At 41.9% G+C, this 22,514-nt stretch overlaps 1 protein-coding gene across 2 annotated transcripts in view; it reads right to left on the reverse strand.

Annotated features, from left to right (window-relative positions):
• ZNF608 (zinc finger protein 608) overlaps positions 1 to 20,623 on the reverse strand; it is a 157,926-nt gene extending 137,303 nt beyond the window's left edge. For both annotated transcript variants that reach the window (XM_015415241.1, XM_015415246.1), the window contains exon 1: positions 19,772 to 20,623. In XM_015415241.1, coding sequence (XP_015270727.1) covers positions 19,772 to 20,623 — 852 coding nt within the window. The remainder of the gene's footprint in view (positions 1 to 19,771) is intronic.
• Positions 20,624 to 22,514: the final 1,891 nt, after the last annotated feature.

A 22,514-nucleotide genomic window follows, 5' to 3' on the forward strand; every position in this document is an offset into this window, starting at 1 on the left:
CTTTTCACAATAGTCTACAAAGCTCTTCAAAAGGCATTTCAGCCCTATACGAGTTAGAGACAATCGCACTCCATCATCAGCATAAAGGAGTAAAGGAGTGGGGATCGAGCCAAGTGTAGGACTGTGACCATTGATCCGATCTAAGGTGGGTGCCAAATCATTTATAAATAGGTTGAATAGAAAGGGCGCTAAAAGGCAGCCCTGTTTGACTCCTATATTAATTAGAATTTTGTCAGTTAGGTCACCAACGTTAAGACTAACTTGGCAGGTTGTATTATGATGAAGCTTCATTATTAAATATAAAAGCCTTGGTTCTATCCCCATCAACTTAAGTTTCTCCCATAGACGTTCTCTTATGATTCAATCAAAAGCACCTTTTAGATCTAGAAAGGCTGCGTATACTTTGGTGTCTTTTTGCTTCTTATACTTATTAACAAGGTGCATAAGAGTCACACAGTGATTTAGGGTGGATTCCCCTTTACAAAAACCTATTTGTTCTTGACCCAGAATTCCTTGTTCTAACATCCAAGATCCAAACCAGTCGTCTAGCATAAAGTTTCCCAATAACAGAGAGGAGGCTTACCGGATGGTAATTGGATGGTAACTGATAATTACCCTTTTTAAAGATGGGAACCAGTATTGCATTTGTCCAAGACTCTGGCATTATTCCTGTTCTATCGACTATGGTAAACAAATCTGCCAAGAAGGTGGCCCACTAGTCCGGATTTACTTTAACTATTTCAGGTGGACATCTGGTAAATATACACAGATGCTTCCTCTGTATGTTCCCATTCAGCATAGAGGCAGGGGGAAGAGCCAACACACTCATTTCCACTCTCCCTTCCCACGCAGTCAGTCAATGGGTGGATAGGTCATCTGTACATGACTATTGTTAAGCTTATTGTAAAGGGCAAGATACACTAGAAAAAAAACCAAAATTGGACCCAAAAATGCAGAGTTTACAATGAGCTTATACTCCAGAGCACCCCAGGCAACTACAGGTTATTCTAAGCCAGTTTTTTCAGTGGTCGATCCATCAAGACCAAGGGCACGCTGGAAACAACAATGAGAAGCTGAATTGACACTATATACACAATTACCAAGAACAGGTTACACTCACAGGGATGCAGAACATTTGCAGGGGTGGGAGGCAAGTCAAGACAGGCCCGTAGCCCGGAGGCATTTGATGGCAACACCCCCTCTCAAATGTGCCCTGCTGCCTCCCTCCCAGTTCCCTCTCTCCCCTCCCCATCCCTCCTTAGCCTGCATGAGCTGCCACCACATCTTTTTTGCAGCTGGCAACCATTTAACCGTTTAAAAGTTTTGGAAACAAGCATATACTTGTTTAATGTCATGTTGTGTGACTCCAATAAAGGATCCTTCATCACCCGCAGGGTGGCTGGTGGGTGATGCAAACCCAGCGAGGTTGAGGGTGGCTGTGAGAAAGAAGCTGATGGGATGGCCAGGCAAGACGTTCATATACAGAAATGCAAACCACAAAGGGTAGACCATAAAAAAAATCACAAATCTCACAAGTTACCAGTAGACATCAGTCTATTGCAACATAATTATAGTAAATCAAGTAATAAAGCAGAATTGGTGGTCACAATTTAAAAGCACAAGTTGCAATACAAATACTTAACAAGAGAAGGTATGACAATGCAATGGTAGAAAAAGAATCCAACAGTAGACTCCTCTATATCCTTTCAGTATAACAGTGTCCAAAAGACCTCAAAGTCCACAAACAAGGCAGAGGATGTCCCATAGCACAAAGAAACTTCTGCAGCCAAAAACGTCATTCCTAGGTATGCCAGAAGTTCCAAAGCATTATTCCTCAGTTATACGTCTGAAAAAAGGAACTACAATACAATACAACCTGGAAATTGCAACTGGTGCAAAATGTGGCAGCACGCCTGCTGACATAGACGCCTGTGCGGGCTTACATTCGGCATGTGCTCTGCCAACTGCATTGGCTGGTAATGACCTTCAAAGGTGCTGGTAATGACCTTCAAAGCCTTATACAGTGAACATATCTTTGGGACCGGCTCTTCAAATATACGCCCTGAAGAGCTCTATGCTCTAAAGAGCAACACCCCCTGGTGGTCCCTGGCCCAAGGGACACCTGTCTTGCCTCAACCAGGGCCAGGGTCTTCTCTGCCCTTGCCCCAGTCTGGTGGAACAGGCTCCCTATTGAGATTAGGGCCCTGTGGGATCTTCTTCAATTCCACAGGGCCTGCAAGACAGAGTTGCTCCACCAGGCCTTTGGCTGAGGCAGTGGGCACCCATATATGGCCTCTCTGAGGTTGGTGTCATCTACCCACTGATAACTGCCCACTATCTCATCTATATCAGCAGGCCAGAACCTATTATAGCCAGCTGAATTTTCACCTTTATATTGTGTTTTAAATTTTAATTGTATTTATTGTATTATTACAATATGATGTTACCTGCGCTGAGCCTGTTTGCGGGATGGGCAGGATATAAACACAAATAATAAATAAATAAATAAAAATCAAAACAGATGTCTTTGTTCTATACAATTGAGAGGAGTGCAAGGAGCAGATCATTTTTTTCTACTGGCCAACCAAGGTCATATATTAAGAAGGAGAGGAACTAAAGAATACTCTGTATTCCCAACACTAAGTTTGTGCTTCCATTGAGAGAGTCACTTCCTACTTTTGGAATTCTGAGTGCAGACTGATATACATTGATTCTGAAAATCTCAGTTATTCTTTTTAGGTTTCCAAGAGCCTCATTTTTGAAATCCTGACCCACATTTCTAACAATAGGAGGAGATCATCCTGAGCCACAAAACCCCAAGAATAGTACAAGCAGCACTTCTACAGCTGCACCTGCAATTTTACTGTAATGAATAGGCTGCTATATAAAGATTTCTAGGAGCAGGACACAACCATTTTCCCATACTTTCCTCCACAGAACAGTCTATTTATTGTGTTTCCTATACTCTTTCCACACATTATGAGCTTTTCACTGGATTGGCTGAAAGATCTGGAGGAATTTCACATTACCCTTTTTAACCCGGTTTGAAGCCGTTTTTGATTCGTCGTGGAGTAAACCAATATAGGGCTGCCATTTCACACATGGCTTTCCCTTTCTGGTAAAGAGCTGGATCTGAAGCGGTTTGTCATTTCAGACTGCACCGCTTTTTCCCGCCGTTTTTTGCCCATGCAGGCGATCTCAGGCTTTTTTTTAAAAAAAGTTCTCTTTAGAGCGCTATAGCGCTATAACACATCACTTCAGGCATTCCAATGGGGTTGCTATAATGCTGTTGCATTATGGAATTACTAGCAGTAAAGCCCGTTGTGAAAGCAATACAACGAGATCTAGAAAGAGGCTCTGGGGCAGTGCTCTGGCTTTGGGCAAACAGTGTCAATTTGCTGTGGTGACCTCAGCAGGGTATAATGACAGAGTCCACTGTTTTCTCCAGAGGAACTGATCTCTGCTACCTGAAGAGCAGTTGTAATTGTGAGTAATCTGTAGCCCTCACCTGGAGATTGGCAACAATTGTTACCCAGGACAAAATGGCTGGTTTGGAGGGTGGAGTCTATGGCATTCTACCTGTCTGAGGTCCCACCCCTCTGCAAACCCCACCCTCTCCAGGCTCCACCCCTCAAATCCCCAGGAATTTGTCAGCATGTAGTTGGCAACCCCATCTCCTTCCCAGCTAGCCACCAACCTACCATTATCTGCCCCTTTGACTTCAGCTGACTTCTGCAACCGGGAGAGGAAACTGAAGACTACTTGGAAGTGGATGACAGGTAAAACGCTTCAGCCCCGTTTCCTAAACGGGACAGAAGTGTTTGTGTGTGAAATTACAAATATATTCCAGTAGGGAACCAGTTCTAAAATGGTTCTGTCTGAAATGACAGACCAGAAACCGTTTGGGAACCGTTACTCTTCCGGATTATATCGTCTGTCTGAAATTCCTCCTGATGTATCATTTCAGTATGTTGTTATGATTTGAAAGTCTTATCTACATTATTCATTATGTAAGACATTTTTACTAAAATTTTATATGCCCTCAGTTGGCTAGTAAAAAAACATTGTGTTCCTCAATGTGCTAAAAATATAAATCTCAGCATTCATTCACATTTATATCAAATAATCCACTACCCTTGGAACATCTGCAGTTATGAATACAGTGAACCACGGAACACTTTTTGCTCCCTTCCCAAGTCATATGTTTGTGTTACTCTCCTATCCCAAATGAAAAGATGCATAAAACATACCACACAGACCAACATACAGTTCTATTATATTAGTTATAAGAGTGTAACAGAACCCCAGATTAATAGTGTTATCCATGCAGTGCAGCAAGCCATATATGAAGAAACATTTGTCATTGAAGAATATAAACCTAAAACTTTCCTGTTCAAAAATTATCACTGCTTTCAACCTGAGCCACCCCGTGCAAATCAACCAAGAAAATAATAGAAAATCCAAAAATAATATGGTTTGGCCATGTATACTTTAAGAAAGGATATTACAAGTTGGGGGTTGGTTTTGTTTTTGTTTTTTAAAAAAACTCTTATTTATGGCTGAAGAGACAGAAACAGGGAAAAAAACCTATAAAATCTCACTGTGGGGGACCATGAGAGAATACAAACACCTGTTTTTCCTCATACAAGCTATATAATCTAGCTGGAACAAATGAATGACAGTGGTTTCTAAGCAGTTAAATGGTTGTGACTAAGACTTTTCTTTTGAAAACTAGAATAAAATAGCCATATGGGTGAAAAATTAAATAATACAGTATGAAACGCTTTTGACAACAGATGTTATCCAAAGGAATGAAAGAAGATGATTCTACAACATTATGACTGGTTTGAGATTAGTTTTCTGTTAACTGAAGCATAAAAAGTGAGTCGAATTCTTAAGGAAAACTACAAGGATATACCTTTAATAATCTATTGCCACACGATAAAAACCAGAATCAATCTGACTGGTATAAAATTGACTGGCGACCAAAGACCATGTTATTATTTGAAACTATCATGGGAAGGCAGTAAAATTGCTACCAGGTCTCCTCAAGTTACCCTTCAATAAAATGAAGCCATCAGGGAAATAAGAGGAAAAGAAAAACATCAAAACTTTATAGTTTGTTTAAGTAAATTTTTTCTTATGGCACAATGAAATCTGCTTCCTGGTTAACGCAAACCAATCCCATTATTTAAGGTGTTTAAGTCTAGAAAATTAAATAAATATATTCTCATTTCTATATATTTTTTCTATAAAATAGTCTCTATACTTAACTGTAAAAACTACATTCACATGTACACCTGAAATATGCTTTAAAATCCCTGTAGAAATTTCTGTTCCTAGTTGGCAATGAAGAATGCCAGGAAATAGGAATGAACAATAGTCAAGCAGGAGTACTGAAAGTGATATTGATACTGAGATTGGATAAAATGGGAATAATTTGTAAAGAAAGTCAGCAATCACATTTTCAATAGGATTGAGAAATACTGTACCATAAAAGATTGTGGATTTGGTTAAAATACAGGGACAGCATCTACTTGTCCTAGATGGAGTGGCTTTTTCTGAACAACTAAGAGCTTGGAGATGTTCATGGACCCTGCCTTGCTGTTTGAAAAGCAGGGTGGCATGGTGGCCAGGAGTGCCTTCTATCAGCTGCATTTGATTAACCAACTCTCTTCTCATCACCTAGACCAGAGGTGTTGAACTCATTTGTTACAAGGGCCGGATCTGACATAAATGTCACTTTGTCGGGCTAGGCCATGTGTGTCATAAAATGCACTGCTAGGTACGGGAGATATAAACTGTATAAAGGACAGCAGCTGATAGGCTCTGAGTTGGTGTATCCTCACTGTAAAGCCACATGGGCAGGGAGGGGTGTGCAAAGGAAAACCCATATCAGACAACTGGAGAGCCAGCAGTACAGCACTAGGCAGACGCTCCCACGCTGCTTGACTGCTGCAGACAAGGTTGTTCCACCATGCTGAAGCCACAATCGGAATGGCTTTGCCCACTCCCCCGAAACAGTTTCCTGTTCCCTCCCTTGCACTAGTGACTCGTGGGCCACATGAGAGCCCTGGATGAGCCAGTTCCAGCCCTCAGGCCATATGTTTGACACCCCTGACCTAGACTTAGCCAATCTGGCCATGCTGATTCATGCTTCTGTAACTGCATGGCTGGATAACTGTAATGTGTGCTCTATATAGGGCTGTCCTTGAAGACAACTTGGAAACTACAAGTGGTCCAAAATGTGGCAGCCTGACTACTGTCAGGGGCTAGCCACCAGGAGGATATTGCTCGTTTTGAAACAGCTTCAGTGGCTGCCAGTCTGCTTCCAAGTTCAATTTAAGGTGCTGATCATAAATTTTAAAGCCCTTCATAACCTTAGATACACATATTTGAATGACTGTCTCCTTCCATATGTCCCTGTGCACCAGCTATGGTCATAGGGCAGCTATCTGTTGGCTGTCCCACCACTTAAGATGCCCATCTGGCATCAACCAGAGCTCAGGCCTTTTCCATCAAAGAAAGCATAAAAAGAATACAGAATTAATTATATGATTATGGTGATAAGGATGGCATCCAAGACCCTAGTATCTGTGATTGTTAGCTCCTGCATAAGGATATGAATTTTGCTTTTTAAGCAACCATTTAAACTATTAGCAGCTCTGGTCATTTCTTTCTTGGCTCTCACCAGACTCTGTGATCTTCATTGGCCCTATTGGCAAATATTTTTTTTTATTTTGATGTACGTAACCCTGAGGACAGGAAGATGGCCATCCCATCAGCAGTGGACAAGTGTCAATTCCACCCCAGCCCTGCTGTGAAACTGTTACATGACCCACTTGATGACCTAAATTCCAGAGTGTGATCTTCTTTACTTATATTTCAGGCTGGGTTTTAGTTGGTCAGTTGCAACACAAACAAAAAGGAAACTATGGAACTGATGTTGCACTCTAGTAACTTATCATAGTGTTTGATAACTGCATTTCCACGGTGGAAACACATGTAGTCTTTAAGATTTCTTACAAAAAGGGAGTAGCACATGGTCACAAAATAATTTCTTAGTCTTATTTAAGCTTTTACAAAAACATAAAAACAAAAAAAAATGTTTAATGTTTAATTATTACATTTCTAACCCTGGATCCAATAGGAAGCCTACAATACACAACTTACTGCTTCTCGTAAAACACAACCTCCGAAGTTAAATGCTTTCACCCCTAGTTCTTTACTCTTTTTTAATCAGCCTTTAATATCTTGAATATTAAAATTCACAGAGTAGACTTGTGGAAAAGCTTGTTTATATGGGACTCAATTTCATTTTAAACCATGCTCTTTTTAGAGAGACCCTTACTATAAATTATTTTTAGGTTAAAAATCCAATTTAAATTCATATGTCCCTGTGCACCAGCTATGGCCATAGGGCAGCTATCTGTTGGCTGTCCCACCACTGGCATCAACCAGAGCTCAGGCCTTTTCCATCAAAGAAAGCATAAAAAGAATACAGAATTAATTATATGATTATGGTGATAAGGATGGCATCCAAGACCCTAGTATCTGTGATTGTTAGCTCCTGCATAAGGATATACATTTTGCTTTTTAAGCAACCATTTAAACTATTAGCAGCTCTGGTCATTTCTTTCTTGGCTCTCACCAGACTCTGTGATCTTCATTGGCCCTATTGGCAAATATTTTTTTTTATTTTGATGTACGTAACCCTGAGGACAGGAAGATGGCCATCCCATCAGAAGTGGACAAGTGTCAATTCCACCCCAGCCCTGCTGTGAAATTGTTACATGACCCACTTGATGACCTAAATTCCAGAGTGTGATCTTCTTTATCTACTTATATTGCAGGCTGGGTTTTAGTTGGTCAATTGCAACACAAGCAAACAGGAAGCTATGGAACTGATGTTGCACTCTGGTAACTTATCATAGTGTTTGATAACTGCATTTCCACGGTGGGAAACACATGTAGTCTTTAAAATTTCTTACAAAAAGGGAGTAGCACCTGGTCACAAAATAATTTCTTAGTCTCATTTAAGCTTTTACAAAAACAGAAAAACAAAAAAGAATTATTTAATGTTTAATTATTACATTTCTAACCCTGGATCCAATAGGAAGCCTACAATACACAACTTACTGCTTCTCGTAAAACACAACCTCCGAAGTTAAATGCTTTCACCCCTAGTTCTTTATTCTTTTTTAATCAGCCTTTAATTTCTGGAATATTAAAATTCAGAGAGTAGACTTGTGGAAAAGCTTGTTTATATGGGACTCAATTTCATTTTAGTGGTGCGGCGATCATACAGTAGCGGTGGTGGCTCGTGCTCAAAAGCCTAGAGGAAGAGCTCTGTCTTACAGGCCGTGCGGAACTGCGCAAGGTCCCCCAGGGCCCGGATCTCCTCCGGGAGTTCATTCCACCAGGTAGGGGCCGCCACCAAAAAAGCCCTGGCCCTGGTTGCAGCAAACTTAGTATCTTTAGGGCCTGGGGTTACCAGGAGGTGTTGAGTCCCCGACCGTAGTGCCCTTGGGGGAAAAATGGGGAAAGGCGGTCCCTCAGGTATGCCGGATCCTGGCCATATAGGGCTTTAAAGGTAAGAACCAGCACTTTGAAGCGAACCTGGTACACTATTGGCAGCCAGTGCAGCGGTTTCAGCACAGGCCTGATATGGTCCCGTCTAGAGAGACCCATCAACAGCCTGGCCACAACATTCTGCACTAGCTGCAGCTTCTGGATTTGTGACAAAGGCAGCCCCATGTAGAGAGTGTTACAGTAGTCTAGCCTCGAGGTGACAGTCGCATGGATCACTGTGGCCAGGTCATCAGATTTCAGCTGCTGCCCTGCATTACTGCCCTGCATCAGATTTCAGCTGCTGCCCTGCATTACTACCCTGCATCAGATTTCAGCTGCTGCCCTGCATTACTTTTACTGAAGATCCATCCTGGCTTCAGCTATATGTCTGCAAATGTGAGCAATGTTTACTGATAAAGCAGGCAAACAATTTAAATTATTCGTAAATTATCAGTAATCAGGCATGAGCAGTGAGGTAGATACTTTTGTGTTTGACACCAAAGTATACAGAATGTTGGAATCCAAAATAGACTTGGAAGGGTTCTAAAGGGTCTCTTAAACCAAATGAATAGGCACCGAAATGGCTGGTGTGATTAATCATTAACTATATACAAAGAAAAAACAAATCCTCACTACATATACGCTGAAGATGTTATGAACTAGCTGTAACCATACGGGAAGAGATTTTGGATCGCAGCAGATAGCCAACGGAAACCATCAACTTAATACACAGGTGCAATCAAATAAGCAAATCCTGATGAAGCAGGCTCATGTATAATAAATCTGCTGGCTTTTTTTAAAACACAAAAAATATATAAATACTGGTCTAGAAAGAAGGTCATTTCCTATATAGTGCAACCACAGTTGCGATATGGTCTGTAGTTCTGGAAGTGCTCTCTCCCAAGAGTACCACAGCTAGCCAGTGTCATGCCCATGGCATCAGACTAGAAATGAGGAGAACCAGATTCAAGGTTGGATCCAGACTCAACTGGCAATTCCTACAGGTTCCTGCCCCCTTCCTGCTGCAGACTCACCCTCATTCATTCCTCTGGGTCCCCTATCTCATAGGAGCAGGTTTTCGTGGAGATCAGTGAGCTGCAGTGGAACAGGGAGGCAGAAGAGTTCCATTTTGTCACTGGAAAATTTAGTCTGTAAGTAACTCTCAGGTCTTTGTTCAGTCACAAAACTCACCGGATGACACCGGAAGAACTATGTACACTGCTCTGAGCTCTTTGGAGGAAAGGCTGGATAAAAATACGATGCATAGATGCTAGAGTTGGAAGGTGACAGAAAAGAACAACTAAAACAATCAATGCACTGGACATGTTCCAAATGTCTAGAAAGCTCAAATGTATTCATTTAGAAGGGAAACAGTGCAACCTAAATTGAGTCCACTGAAGTAAATAGGGCTTAGAATAGAGTAATTGTGCTTAGATCTGCACTGTAAAAAACTCATAATAATGGTTGAAAGTATAAATGTGGAAATTAGACGTATTTTTAATGCCTCTCAATACAAGAACTCCGTGCCAAACAATGATTTTGATTGGAAGGAAATTCAAGAAAGACAAAAAGAAACACTCCTTCACGAACATATAATTCACTTATGGCATTCATTGCACAAGATGGGGTGATGGCAATTAGTTTAAATGGCCTGAGAGGAAAGTATTGGAGACTTAATAGTTATCACAGCTAAATGGAATTCCTGTCCAGATGCAGTATTCCTCTGAATAAAACACACTGAGAAGGCTGCTTTATTCATTTCCTGCTTCTCAAAGATGTTACTAGAAACAAAATGCTGCATTAGATGGTCCTCTGGTTTGATCCAGACAGACAGGCCTTTTGTATTTGCATCTGTCACAAAAACTCCCTGATTTTTAGCTAAAGGTGCTATATAATGGGCTGGGTGGCATTATGTGGGCAAAGTCCCTCCCCCCAATAGTCCTAGTGGCAGAATTAGACAGTTACATTAGCAAACAATTAATCATATAATATGACTTGATTTATAATGCATCATACTGTGTGGAACTACAGCTACTATAATACTAGCTCAATTGCAGGTTTAACAGACTATGTATTACCTGCTCATCAGTTCTTACCCAACAGCCCTTAATCATCAGTGCTGACTTAAAATTTCCCAGTAACTAGTTACAAGAACTGAGATTACTGTAGTAGTTTCCAAAACATTCACAACAGAAAATGTGAACATACCCTATTGGGCTTCTATGCTTATGTACCCATATCTTGTTATGCAGGAAAGTTTACTGAAATGTTTAGGGGGTATCTTTAGGAGGTATCAGGAGCTGCGGTGGCTCAAGTGGTTAAGACGCTGAACTGCAGGCTGGAAGGTCGGTAGTTCAGCAATTCGAGACCCAAGTGCCGCATGACGGAGTGAGCTCCCGTCTCTGGTTCCAGCTCCTGCCAACCTAGTAGTTTGAAGCAAGAAATTCGGTGGGTAGGTAACAGCGTTCCGTGCGCCTTGGCGTTTAGTCATGCCAGCCATATGACCACAGAAACGTCTTCAGACAGCGCTGGCTCTTCAGCTTGGAAACAGAGATGAGCACCGCAACCCTAGAGTCGGATTCGACTGGCTTTCGAGCAAGGGAAACCTTTACCTTTACCTTAGGGGGTATCAGCAATCTTATTGTAATATAATGGGAGGTGATGCATTGGGGTTCATTCTATCAGTTTTAAATGTTAACGTTTTAATTGTCACTTCTAAGCCACCTTAAGCCATGATGAGAGGTGGGATATAAATACTTTAATAAGTAAATACACTTATTTATTTACTTCATTTATACTCCCACCTTTCTGCCCAGTGTGAACCCAAAGTGACTTACATTGTTTTCTTCTCCTCCATTTTATTCCTCACAAATAAGGCAAAGATGTACAGTCTACAGACACCTTCCCAGAGGCAAGGCAGATTTTATCACAGCAAAAGTTTACAATATGTCCAAATAAGGTATTTTAATTTTAACTAGGGGTCAAAAAGCACAGTTCCAGCAGATAGTGGGATCTGTGACTATACCATCAACCTTCCTTAGTCAACAAAAGAGTGTTTACAGCATTTCTACAAAGCAAGTCTTCCTGACCCTTGTTCTCCATTTGAAGCAAACTACACTGTTAGGAAGGGGTGTTTAAATATAACCAGCCTCCAATGCATGACTTAAGAAAAAGAAAAATAGGGTTACTGTAATAACAACATCCCTATTAGCAGGTCAATTCCACATCTGATTGTTACTGGTGGGAAGAAGTTCTGACTACAGAACTGGTTATCTCCTGTTCTAGATGGGGGTATGCTCCCCTAAAGAAGTAGGTTCATAATGGGGCCGTGCTCCTTCTGTTGAATGAACAGGTGGTGGCTGCAGCTGGGGTGCCTTTCACCAGCTCTGGCTGGTGAGCCAGCTGTAGCCATTCCTGGGAAAGAAAGATCTTCCCACTTTGGTGCATGCCCTGGTAGGACAACTGCTACATTCATAACTTTTTATAATTATTCTGTATGTGCTGCCAAGTTGCTTAAAGAATGATAAACGGATAGGGTTTTCACCCTCAAGTGAGATTCTAAGCTATAACATTCCAAGTAGTGGCTGTCATTCTAAAAACAGAGAACTGAAGAGGGCAATCAATCCAAATTAAGTAGAGTAGAATATAAATATATATTATCTGTTTAGCATTTATAAGAGTTCTCTGCCACACACCATTGTGCTGACAAATTTCAACACTTTCATATCATGAAATCTGTTCACAAAATGCAAGTACATCTTTGTCCTCACGAAAACTGATTTCTTACACTGTAATTATGACAATTCAGCTGGACTTTGTGTTATAATGCAATATTATTCAAACATCATATTGTTTCCCAATGCTAAAAAAAGCTCAATTACAAACTGAACAGATAAAAGAGAACCACAGAATTTCCTATACGTGTGTATTTAATACTATCATTTAGATACTATTGCTCTTTTTATAACAAAAGGCCACAAGTTTGTGTATGCAAAGATACCAGGGGAATCAGTTTTATGGTTTAAGTAATTGTTGGTAAAGTAGCTTTCCAATTATCACAGACCTGCTAGGAAAAGCAGGAATTTTTAGCCTCCGGCTCACACATTTTTGTCTTAGAGGGGTCCAGGCTGAACTCTTTTGTCAGAACTATAGCAGATCCTCCCTGCAGCTTCACCATTAACATGTCTGTTTCCTGTCAGCCTACTCAGAGATAATGCCATTTATCTCAGGGCGGCACAAGACCAGTCATTAGCTTCAATAACAGACCTCAAACAAAAGCCGGATGATGTTTTATCCAAGGTGCATAGTCGGCGGCCAAGAATCCTATTGCCTAACCATTCAGAAATCAGTTTTTATCTTACACAATGATTGTTTTCAGTTACTGTATCAACAATTTCAGTTAGCCCCTTTAAAGAGTATTTCCTGGAAATTTTAGTGAACAGTTTTTATCATGTACAATTTGATAATTGGTAATAACTTACTAAAACCATCCTTTGGGAGATTTTTCCTCCCTCCCTGTTTTCTTTTTTACTTTCATGCCTCTAGGGGAAATACTGACAGAATAATTCAAGCACTTGCTAAATAATGAGATATTTGAAAAACTGACCTTCATTGTAGTTGCCTGCAGGACTTGATTCCCTATTCTCAATTCTTTAGTGCCAAGCTTAGCTTTTAATAAAAGTACAGTGTTGAAATATATGTATGAACATGCATTTTCCCCTCATTTTCTTGCATTCTAGCAACACACAGCACTACTAAGCTACAAGGGAGTGTTTTAAATAAAAAGTAAAAATGTGATCAAATCTCATTTTATTCAGTTCCTGTTTTTACGTTGAAACTACGAACAGATGGTACATTCCATGTTAACTTGAATTTAGTTATTGAACACCTATGTGGTTACAGGAGATTTTTGATTCATACTTTTAACATACATTTCATTTATCGGACTATAAAATGCTATTTTGCAAAAAAAGGTCTGTATCTAGCCATAATTAAAACAGGTCTGCATGAAAGCATTTTAAAGAGCAAGCTTAATTTTATCACATCTTTCTTTTTTCTCTGGGTATTTATGAAGTTATCTAAATACAAAAAAATGTAAGGCTCTCCTGTGGGAAATATGTGTTTCTTCAAGCATTAGCAACAACCTTTAAATCCTGTTCTTTATTAATGTTCCAGACCGACCTCTATTGTTTCAGTGTTACTTCAACCTTGCAAAGGAATTCAATACAGAATGGATCTGGTCTGAAAGGTCAGTGGGTTCATGAGGAAAGCTTTCCTCAGCCAAAGGGCAGCACCTCTTCACCTAGCTCCAAAAACGTTGTCACACTACTAGACTATGGTCATTGTTAAGCACCCAATAGTTATCTATGTTTTCAACAGCTAAATCCCTTATGTAGCTTTCAAAACAGTTTGCTGTCAAACAACAATGGACTTTGTTCTTTAATTACAGCCAGTGACCTTTCTGCCCTTCTCCTCCCAAAAGTGAATAAAAGGCCTCCAAAGTAGTTGCATTTGTAGACATGTTTAAAAAAAAAAAACACGTTTCCATAAACATTTCTTTAAATCACAGACGTGTAAAAAAAAATCTGTCCAGGATACCATGATGAGTTATATGGGCGTGTTATGACAAATTTGAGAAGTGTGATACACATGCATAGTAATCAACCACTGTGCATGTGTGTAAGCCTTAGAAAATGTACATAAATATAGGATGCAAATGATTTTTTAAATTTACTTAATTTACACCCCACCTTTCTCCCCAGTGAGGATCCAAAGTGGCTTACATTGCTCTCTTCTCATTCACTTTATCCTCACAACAACCCTATGACATAGGTTAGGCTGTAAACATCTCACTGACACAAGGTCACCCAGAAAGTTTCCATGGCATACTAGGTATTTGAACCTGTGTCTCCCAGATTCTAGTCCAACCCTCTAACAACTACACCCCATTGGCAAGTGTGCACGTGAACTATCTGGAGCCAATGCAACTCAACAGTCAATGTTTCTTCTAGCTATCTATGTACATCCTGGATTTTGTAAATATGAACAATAGTGTGTTGGTTATGACCTTTAAAGCCTTTCATGGCACAGGATCCACATTCTGGCAAAACCATCTCTTCCCATATGCCCCGGTATGCCAGCTGTGGTCTTCAAGCTGCCACCTGCTAGCTGTTCCCTCACTTAAGGTGCACTCCTAGCACCAAACAGAGCCTATGCTTTTTCCATGGTAGTTTCCAGCCATGTACCAGACTCACTGAGAGGTGAGGGAAGCACTGTCTCTAGATGCATTTATAAGTTACTAGAAGGCTATCAAAGTTTTATACCTTGAATAAAACTTTGTTGGATTTAGAAGAAGAAGAAGAAGAGATTGGATTTATATCCCGCCCTTCACTACCCAAAGATGTCTCAGAGCGGCTTACAAACTCCTTTCCCTTCCCCTCCCCACAACAGACGACTGAGGTAGGTGGGGCTGAGAGAGCTCTTGACAGAAACTGCTCTTTTTCGAGAACAGCTCTTATCAGAACTACAGCTTGCCCAAGGTCATCCAGCCAGGTGCAAGTGGAGGAGTGGGGAATCAAACCCGGTTCTCCCAGATTAGAGTCCGTGCACTTAACCACTACACCAAACTGGCTCTTAAAGGTGACACTGGACTCAAACTTTGTTCGGCTGCTTCAGACCAATGTGGGTACCCACCTGAATCTATCTACAAGGCTATGTTATTTGCCAGGGCTTTTAATGGCATGTAGGCTACAGGCATCTTGGGGGGAGGAGTACTGTATATTTTAAATTAGAGCTTGTAAGCCAACTTCAGCTATGGGAAGGGCCGGCCCGAGGTTTTTTTGCAACCTAGGCGGGGCAACCTTCTAGCGCCCCCCCCCACACGCACCCATTAATTAAGGGGTTGCCAACAGTGTTCCCTCTAAGCTGAGTTAGTGTGAGCTAGCTCACAGTTTTTTAGCCTCCAGCTCACACATTTTTGTCTTAGCTCAGGGAGGATGGCTTCAGAGCAAACTAAATGATACAGCAGCCAAATCGCTCACTCACAACTTTAATTCCAGCAGCTCACAAAGTAGAATTTTTGCTCACAAGACTCCACAGCTTAGAGGGAACATTGGTTGCCAACCTCCAGGCGGGGCCTGGAGAGAAGGAAGAGGAGGAGAGCTTGCAGGGATTCGACAACGAAGAGGCCTCTCCTCCGCTCCCAGCCCGCTCCCCCCCTTCCTCCAGTTTCTGATTTCCCAATGGTGACACGTCCCTGGAGATGCTGACACCAGTCGGGACCACCCTGCCACTGCCCCTTGGCATGGAGCCAGACCCCAAGGAAGCCACGCCAGCTGCAACACGAGCCCCAGCCTCCAACTCACGCACAGAAGAGGAAGACCACCTGGAGGGGCCATAAGGAGTCATCGGGGCACTACCGGCCGACGCACAAGGAAACCAGCAGCAGGGAGTTTGGAGAGGAGGGAGGAGGGAAGCTGCGCCGAACCAACAGCCCGGCGCAAGAGCGCACCCTCAGCTCTGAGCAGCCTGGAGGTGAGGGGGGAAGAAGGAGAGCGAGGGGCCGGATGCGTGTGCAGAGGAGACGTCTGGGAGGTGGTGGGGAGCAGGAAGGGGGCTCCGCTGCTTCTTTGGAAGACTCCAGTCTGCAGACCCTAGGAGGAGTGCGTTCTCCCCCCGCCACGGGCGGTGGGTGGACACACTTGCCGGTAACGCCGTGCCCGTGTACACACCACCACGACTGAGCCAGGCTACACTGAGCCTACATGCGCTCGGGCGCTGCCTGAGGGGAGGCGCAAGGCGGGCCCGCCGGCAGTCTTTGGGAGGAAGGCGGGAAGAGGCAGGGCTTCTGGGCAGCGTGTGGGCTTTTGGCGGGGGCGGGGCCACCGTGTGCAGTCTGACTGGCCAGTCAGAAGCGGCGGCGCTCACCCGGTCAGGGAACCCAGATCATCATGCAGGGCTTTTGGCGGGGGCTGGGGCTTTGGCGGGGGGGAAGGCAGGGTCCTGTTCGGTGCCCCTAAGGGGCCAGTGCCGGCCCGCACTCTAGGCAAATGCCTAGTTCGCCTAGCGGGTGAGCCGGCCCTGGCTATGGGGAAAGGTGGGATATAAATATTTAAATAAATAACCAGGTATCATGCACACTGCACAACTGGGCACGTTTACTGTAACGTACCTACATATCATATTATATATGAAGCTATATCAAATACTCCAGCAGACAATCTAAACTCCACACAAGCTAAAGCATGGCAGAAATTGCAAAATAACGAAGACAGGAGAAATTTCTATTGACTACCATTACAGTTGAGATGTGGGACTGTTCAAAAGGAGCAGGCTATAGAATTCCAAGTATGACATGAGTAGTTTTGCTCACTTGTCAAAACTTGATCATCGAACGTTGCTCTTTGTTTTACTTATTTAAGCATGCCAATGAAGGCTGAACCACCAAATGACCTGAAAGCATATGGTTATTTTAGAATTCTAGAATAATTCTGATTTTATTCAAACACACAAGACAATAGTGACTGAATTGGGCTCCCTAAGATTCAACAGACCATGTTTTGCAAGACTATCTTCAGCACAAACAGAAGAAACCAGTCCAAAATAGACACTTAAACTAGATCTGAAGACTGCAACATTTTAAGAATCTGCTCAGAACCCACTACACAACCCAACACTGCCATGTATGAACAGATTAAAGTTTAAAATTATTTAATTATCTTCAGAAATCATTTGCAGGAACTTTGAGTTTAAAAGCGTAATTGATATGACAATCTATCATTGGCAAAAGCACACTAAAGGCATGAAATATGCTGTTTTTCTGTTAGTCATGCATCTAAATTTAGCTAGCTACTTGAATATAGAAAGGTTAAATCTTAATTTTCCAAATGAAGGGACACTTGATGATCTTGAAGACCTGCATCAGAAACTGCCACCTTGTTTGCAACAAGGTTTTTCATTCAAATGCACAATATCTGATTGAAAGGAATTTCTCCCATAAGTTAAAAAAAAGAAAAGAAAGAATCTGAGGGACATTTTAGACAGTCAGGCAACACACCAGCATGACAGACAATGGGCAGCACTGCAGGGCTCTAACAAGTAAAGCCATTAAAGTCAGTACAAGCCAACAGCAGTGGGTGTGATTGGTAATTCAAGCTCCACCAATTCTATAAAAGGCACGAACTGAAATGTGAAGTGGTGCTTTAGCAAAAAGCTACTCCAGACAGGTTTGTTCCTAGTTTACACATTACCTCATTTACATCACACTGGCTGAAATGTACTTGCTTGTGTATGAATTCATTCCTCATATAATTTCCTGTGTGACTGGAATGAAAAGGAACACAAAAACTGGAGAAAACCACACCACTCTCTAATCTCTTGTTGCCATGACAGCAGCCTTTGAGATACTGAAATGTTCAGATTGCCAGCTAAACAAAATTGTTGAATGTGAACATTTGGCTGAAAGATTAAAAGGCTAAGGGGGTTACAAAAGGGCAGTACCTCCCACATTCCAGGCATCCACTGAATCCAATCAAATGGCCCTGACTCTTTAACCACAACCATTGTGAAGACTGGATTAGGGCAATTTATCTAGATAGTTAAAGCAGATTAGAGAACTGCAATTTGAAGACTATTGGCAACAAAAGCAAATGCCTACTGTACTGAGTTAATAAAAAGACCACGGGATTTCAGAATAGCTTTCAGAGCAAGCAGAAGCATTTCACTAAACCAGAACACAGAAACACTTATACCTAGGAAGTAAATCAACCCAGGGTCCATCTCCCCCCCCCCACCGCCATCTGCATTTAGGAAACAATCAAATAGACAATTCACACCCATATTTGCTTTGTGTCAGCAAAATTGAACACAAAACTCCAAACAAAACAGATATACCTACTAAATACCCATTAAAATGTGATCTCCTCCCAAAGATGGTAATTCATATTTAAACAACTATTTGTTCGCAAATAACAAGTACTGGGAGGGGGGGGCTTGCAAATCCACTGGTCACTAAAGCATTATGAACCAATCATAAGACAAGCGACCCATCATGTTGTAAATAGTGGAAACCTGCTCCTGGACACCTGTAAACAACTGTGTGTGTTTAAGTTATCCACTTGTGAATGTTTAGTCTGGGAACTTTAAAAAGAAATAATGGAAGAACAATTATACGTAACCGTGACAAAACAATCATCCTTAAGGGCTCGTCTTGGGGTGGGGAAGGTCTTGTCTTTGTTTAAACAACCTGTAGAATTAATTTGACTCTTTAATTATAAGCCAACAATCAGTCCCTAGATGACAAAGAAACCTTCTGTCTTCTGCATACAGAACAATTGCTGCTTACACCAAACCTTGCCCCAGTGAGCAATAACAATAGCCCAGAGAAACCAATGCTCTCCACCTCCCCTCATGATGCAAGACCATTTATCCTTAACGGAGTACATCCTTCAGACTTTACTGGAGAGGAAGAACAACACACACATTTTTCACCTACTCCATAAACAGGCAGCTCACATCCAGGAACTCATTGGGAATTTAGATAAGAGGAGATTGCTGGACACAGGACAACATGTTCCCCCATATTCGGAGAGAAATATTGTGTACACATCTCAGTACAGCTTGTCTGTCCCCTCCCCCACTGCCTCCTTTCCAAACAGGTTACAAACTCATTGCCTATCTGCTGACAGATTGCTCCCCCATAGCAGTATCAGAACTATGTTAGGCTTCTTGGCTTTTGTACAAGTAACAACCACCCTCCACTTCACCCCACCCCCGCCCCAAAAAACAAAAGCTTCAGAAAGAACCAAAGGTCCGCTTTGTATCTCTCCTTGCTATTCTAAGCCAAACCAAACAGAAACACAGTAAGGATTTCTTTGATGCCAGAGAAGGGTCACCCCTCCCCCATTTTAGGATACAGGCAGTAAACAACACACAAAAACGGCTTGCATCCAAGCCGCACACATACCACCTAAAGCAAGCCTGCAACTTGTAAGATAAACACTCTGAAGCCAAGACTAATAAAAAACTACAGCTTGGGTACCATTTCGTGCAAAAACACTCATACACAAAGAATTTTTTTCCTCCAGGAGAATTAGTCAAGTAGAAGAGTTTGAAATATTTGACAGTATGCAAATGCAACAACAAGTGCACACAGTTTTGGAAGTTGTATCACAAAATGAAGAAAGGATGGATTCTGTCCTACCTTTTCTGTTTTCAGTTTCTTTATCCGCCTGTGGCTGTCCTCCTCTTCCTCTTCTTTTTTCCCCAAAATAGAGTTCCCCATTAACCCTGACTCTGGGGCACCTTTGTTCACATCCCCCACAGTGGAGGCAGTGCAGTGGAAAGGACTGTTGCTCCCAGCACCACCTCCCTTGGCCCCAAAGCCATACAAGTGCCCAGGAGAAGTTTGGCTGCTGTTGCTGGGGTGTCCCTGCTGGAGGTCAAGTTGCTTGTCTTTCCTGGATTTCCCTCCATCTTTATCCCTCTTGGAGCCTCTGCTGCCCTGGGTTTTACCTGGTTTCTCCTCTTTATTTTTCCCACAAGAGGCAATAATGTTGTTATTGTTGCTGGTGTTGTTATTGCCATTTGGGCTGTTGTTCACACTTTGACCCAGTGCTGAATTCATGCCAGATGCCTCGCCTGAGCGCCCTTGGACTTCCTGCCTCTTGCCAGCACTGCTGATTTCAGGAATTCCATACAAGGCAGCAGAAGGCAGAGATTTACTAGCATCCTTCGAAGTTTTACTCCTTTTCACTTTTGATTTGCTAGTTTCTTTGTGTGAAGAATTCCCCTGAGAAGCAGGGGGCTGAACAGACGCAAATTTTAGGCCATCAGCTAAGGCTGAGGTAGTATTAACCCCACTAGATGCAAGACCCCCACAATCCTTGGAACTGGTAGAATTATTCATCTCAAATTTTTGTCTGTCCTTTTCCAAATCAGCATCCAAATCGATTATTAAATTACCAACCCCAATTTCCCAGTCATCACCACTGTCATAAGTATCAACTGTGTTTGGATCCACACCTTTGCCAGCAGTGGAAGTGTTCAATGACATCCTGAAGACGAGACCTCTTGAGTAAAAATCAGACGAACTTTCCTTTGGAGATGAGGGGACATTCGTTTATCTCCGTGGGGCTTTTTTAAGTGTAATTCTTCTTGCCTTCCTTCCCCAGGTATATCTGGGTATATACCCTGAAGTCCAGGTCCACCTTTTCCTGTGAGGAAGGGGAAAAGTCGAATATATCTTGGCTGGGTGTTACCAGAATGTAATAAAATTACTACTATAGAGGCAGGGAAGAAAGAGAACACTCCATATTTTAATTGTTAAGAGGTTTCTTAAACTGCAGTCTTTGATAATGAACATCTTCCCTAGAGTAGCAGCCCATGCTCCGGGATCACTCTTAAAATGCCAAGTCCAAAAAACACAAATCCTTTAAATTGCAGAATTTAAATCCACAAAGCCCCCCAAAAATATAAAACAGGGAGTGTGATTCTGGGCCACCACCTAGGCACAAAGACAATTCCCTCCCAAATGCATTTTCACAGATTTTTGTAATTTTAAACCAGACTCATTCAAGTTATGTGACTTTTCTCTAGATCTGATTAGCTTGTTCTCTGAGGAGCAGGAGAGACACAGAGGACAGCCCTGAAATACAACAAAAAGAGCCAACAGAAGTGTGTTAATTTCAAAAAATTTAACTAGGGAGGAGAATACATAATTCCAATTTAAAATGCACACAAGATAACATTCATAGATGTGCCTCCAATGTCCTCTTAGGTCACTTATAGCTCAGTCTGTTAAATACAGTATTACTGACTGTACAGGAAACTGATTAAGACATACACTTTAAATGATCTACACCAAGGTGGCCTCTAACCACAAATGAGTGTGCTTGACACAGCTTAGCTAAAATTATTTTTAAAGGAATGATTTGGTGTCCAAATATTTACATACATATTATATACGTTGCTTACCTTTAATCCTTTATCATTTTTAATTAAGCCAGCAAATCAAAAATCTGTCCTCACTGCTATCAGCAAGAACTCAGTGCCCCATTTCATTTTACTTAAAGAGCAAGTGAACAAGAAGTAGAAACCAACTAACATTTCTGCCAGAGCGATCGGTGAATAACATATCTCCCTTCACTTTGGCACACGAACCAGAAGTCTTTTTCCCCCTTTTTTTTTTGATTTGGTTTTCCTCTTTTAAAGATTTTGTTCCTCACAACTTCGCAGGCTGGAAGATAGTATTTCACATTCACAACACCAGAAGCCTCAAGCACCAAAATAGCTTTTTTCCCCTTCCCTGCTTGAGCAAACACCAAGATATGATTGTAGTAAAAATAAAAATTGCAAAATGTTTTTTCCCAACTTCACATTCCGTCTTCAGTTCCAGATTCTACAGCCATCCTGATCAGTAAGTAATGATTCCATGAAACAAACCTACAGGCGTCCGGTTGTTACAAGGCAGAATGTGCTAACATCGGGGAAAATTAGTGAAAGAGAGGGAGGGGGAGGGGGGCAAAGAAAGGACTGAAAATCTGGGCTGGATTCCGCCTGTTAGTCGGGAAGTGGCATTTTTTTCTCCAGTCCTGACAGATCTGACTTCTTGAACTAACTTGAGGGGGAAAGAAAGGGGGCGACGGGAGGGGGGGGGGGGGAAAAACGGGAGAGAAAAATCAAGGTTTGATAAACCAATGATCAAAATATTTGAAGGGAGTAAAGGAGCAAGAGTGTTTTCAATAAGTATTTCCAAGCATATGATTTTCCACCATTTAAAGTTTGGGCTTTAAAAAACAAAACAAAACACATCGTATTCCAGATGCTGTCCAGGAAAGGAGGCAGCTTAAAAGTGAATAAGTCATGTGGTAAGCAATTCAGTAATTAGAGTCCAAAGAGATAAAATGGGCGACCTTGTTTTCAGGACAGACCTCTCCCCCCCCCCC

The sequence above is a fragment of the Gekko japonicus genome, unplaced genomic scaffold, assembly GCF_001447785.1.
Source record: "Gekko japonicus isolate JY-2015 unplaced genomic scaffold, Gekko_japonicus_V1.1 scaffold1932, whole genome shotgun sequence".
Classification (NCBI taxonomy): Eukaryota; Metazoa; Chordata; class Lepidosauria; order Squamata; family Gekkonidae; genus Gekko; species Gekko japonicus.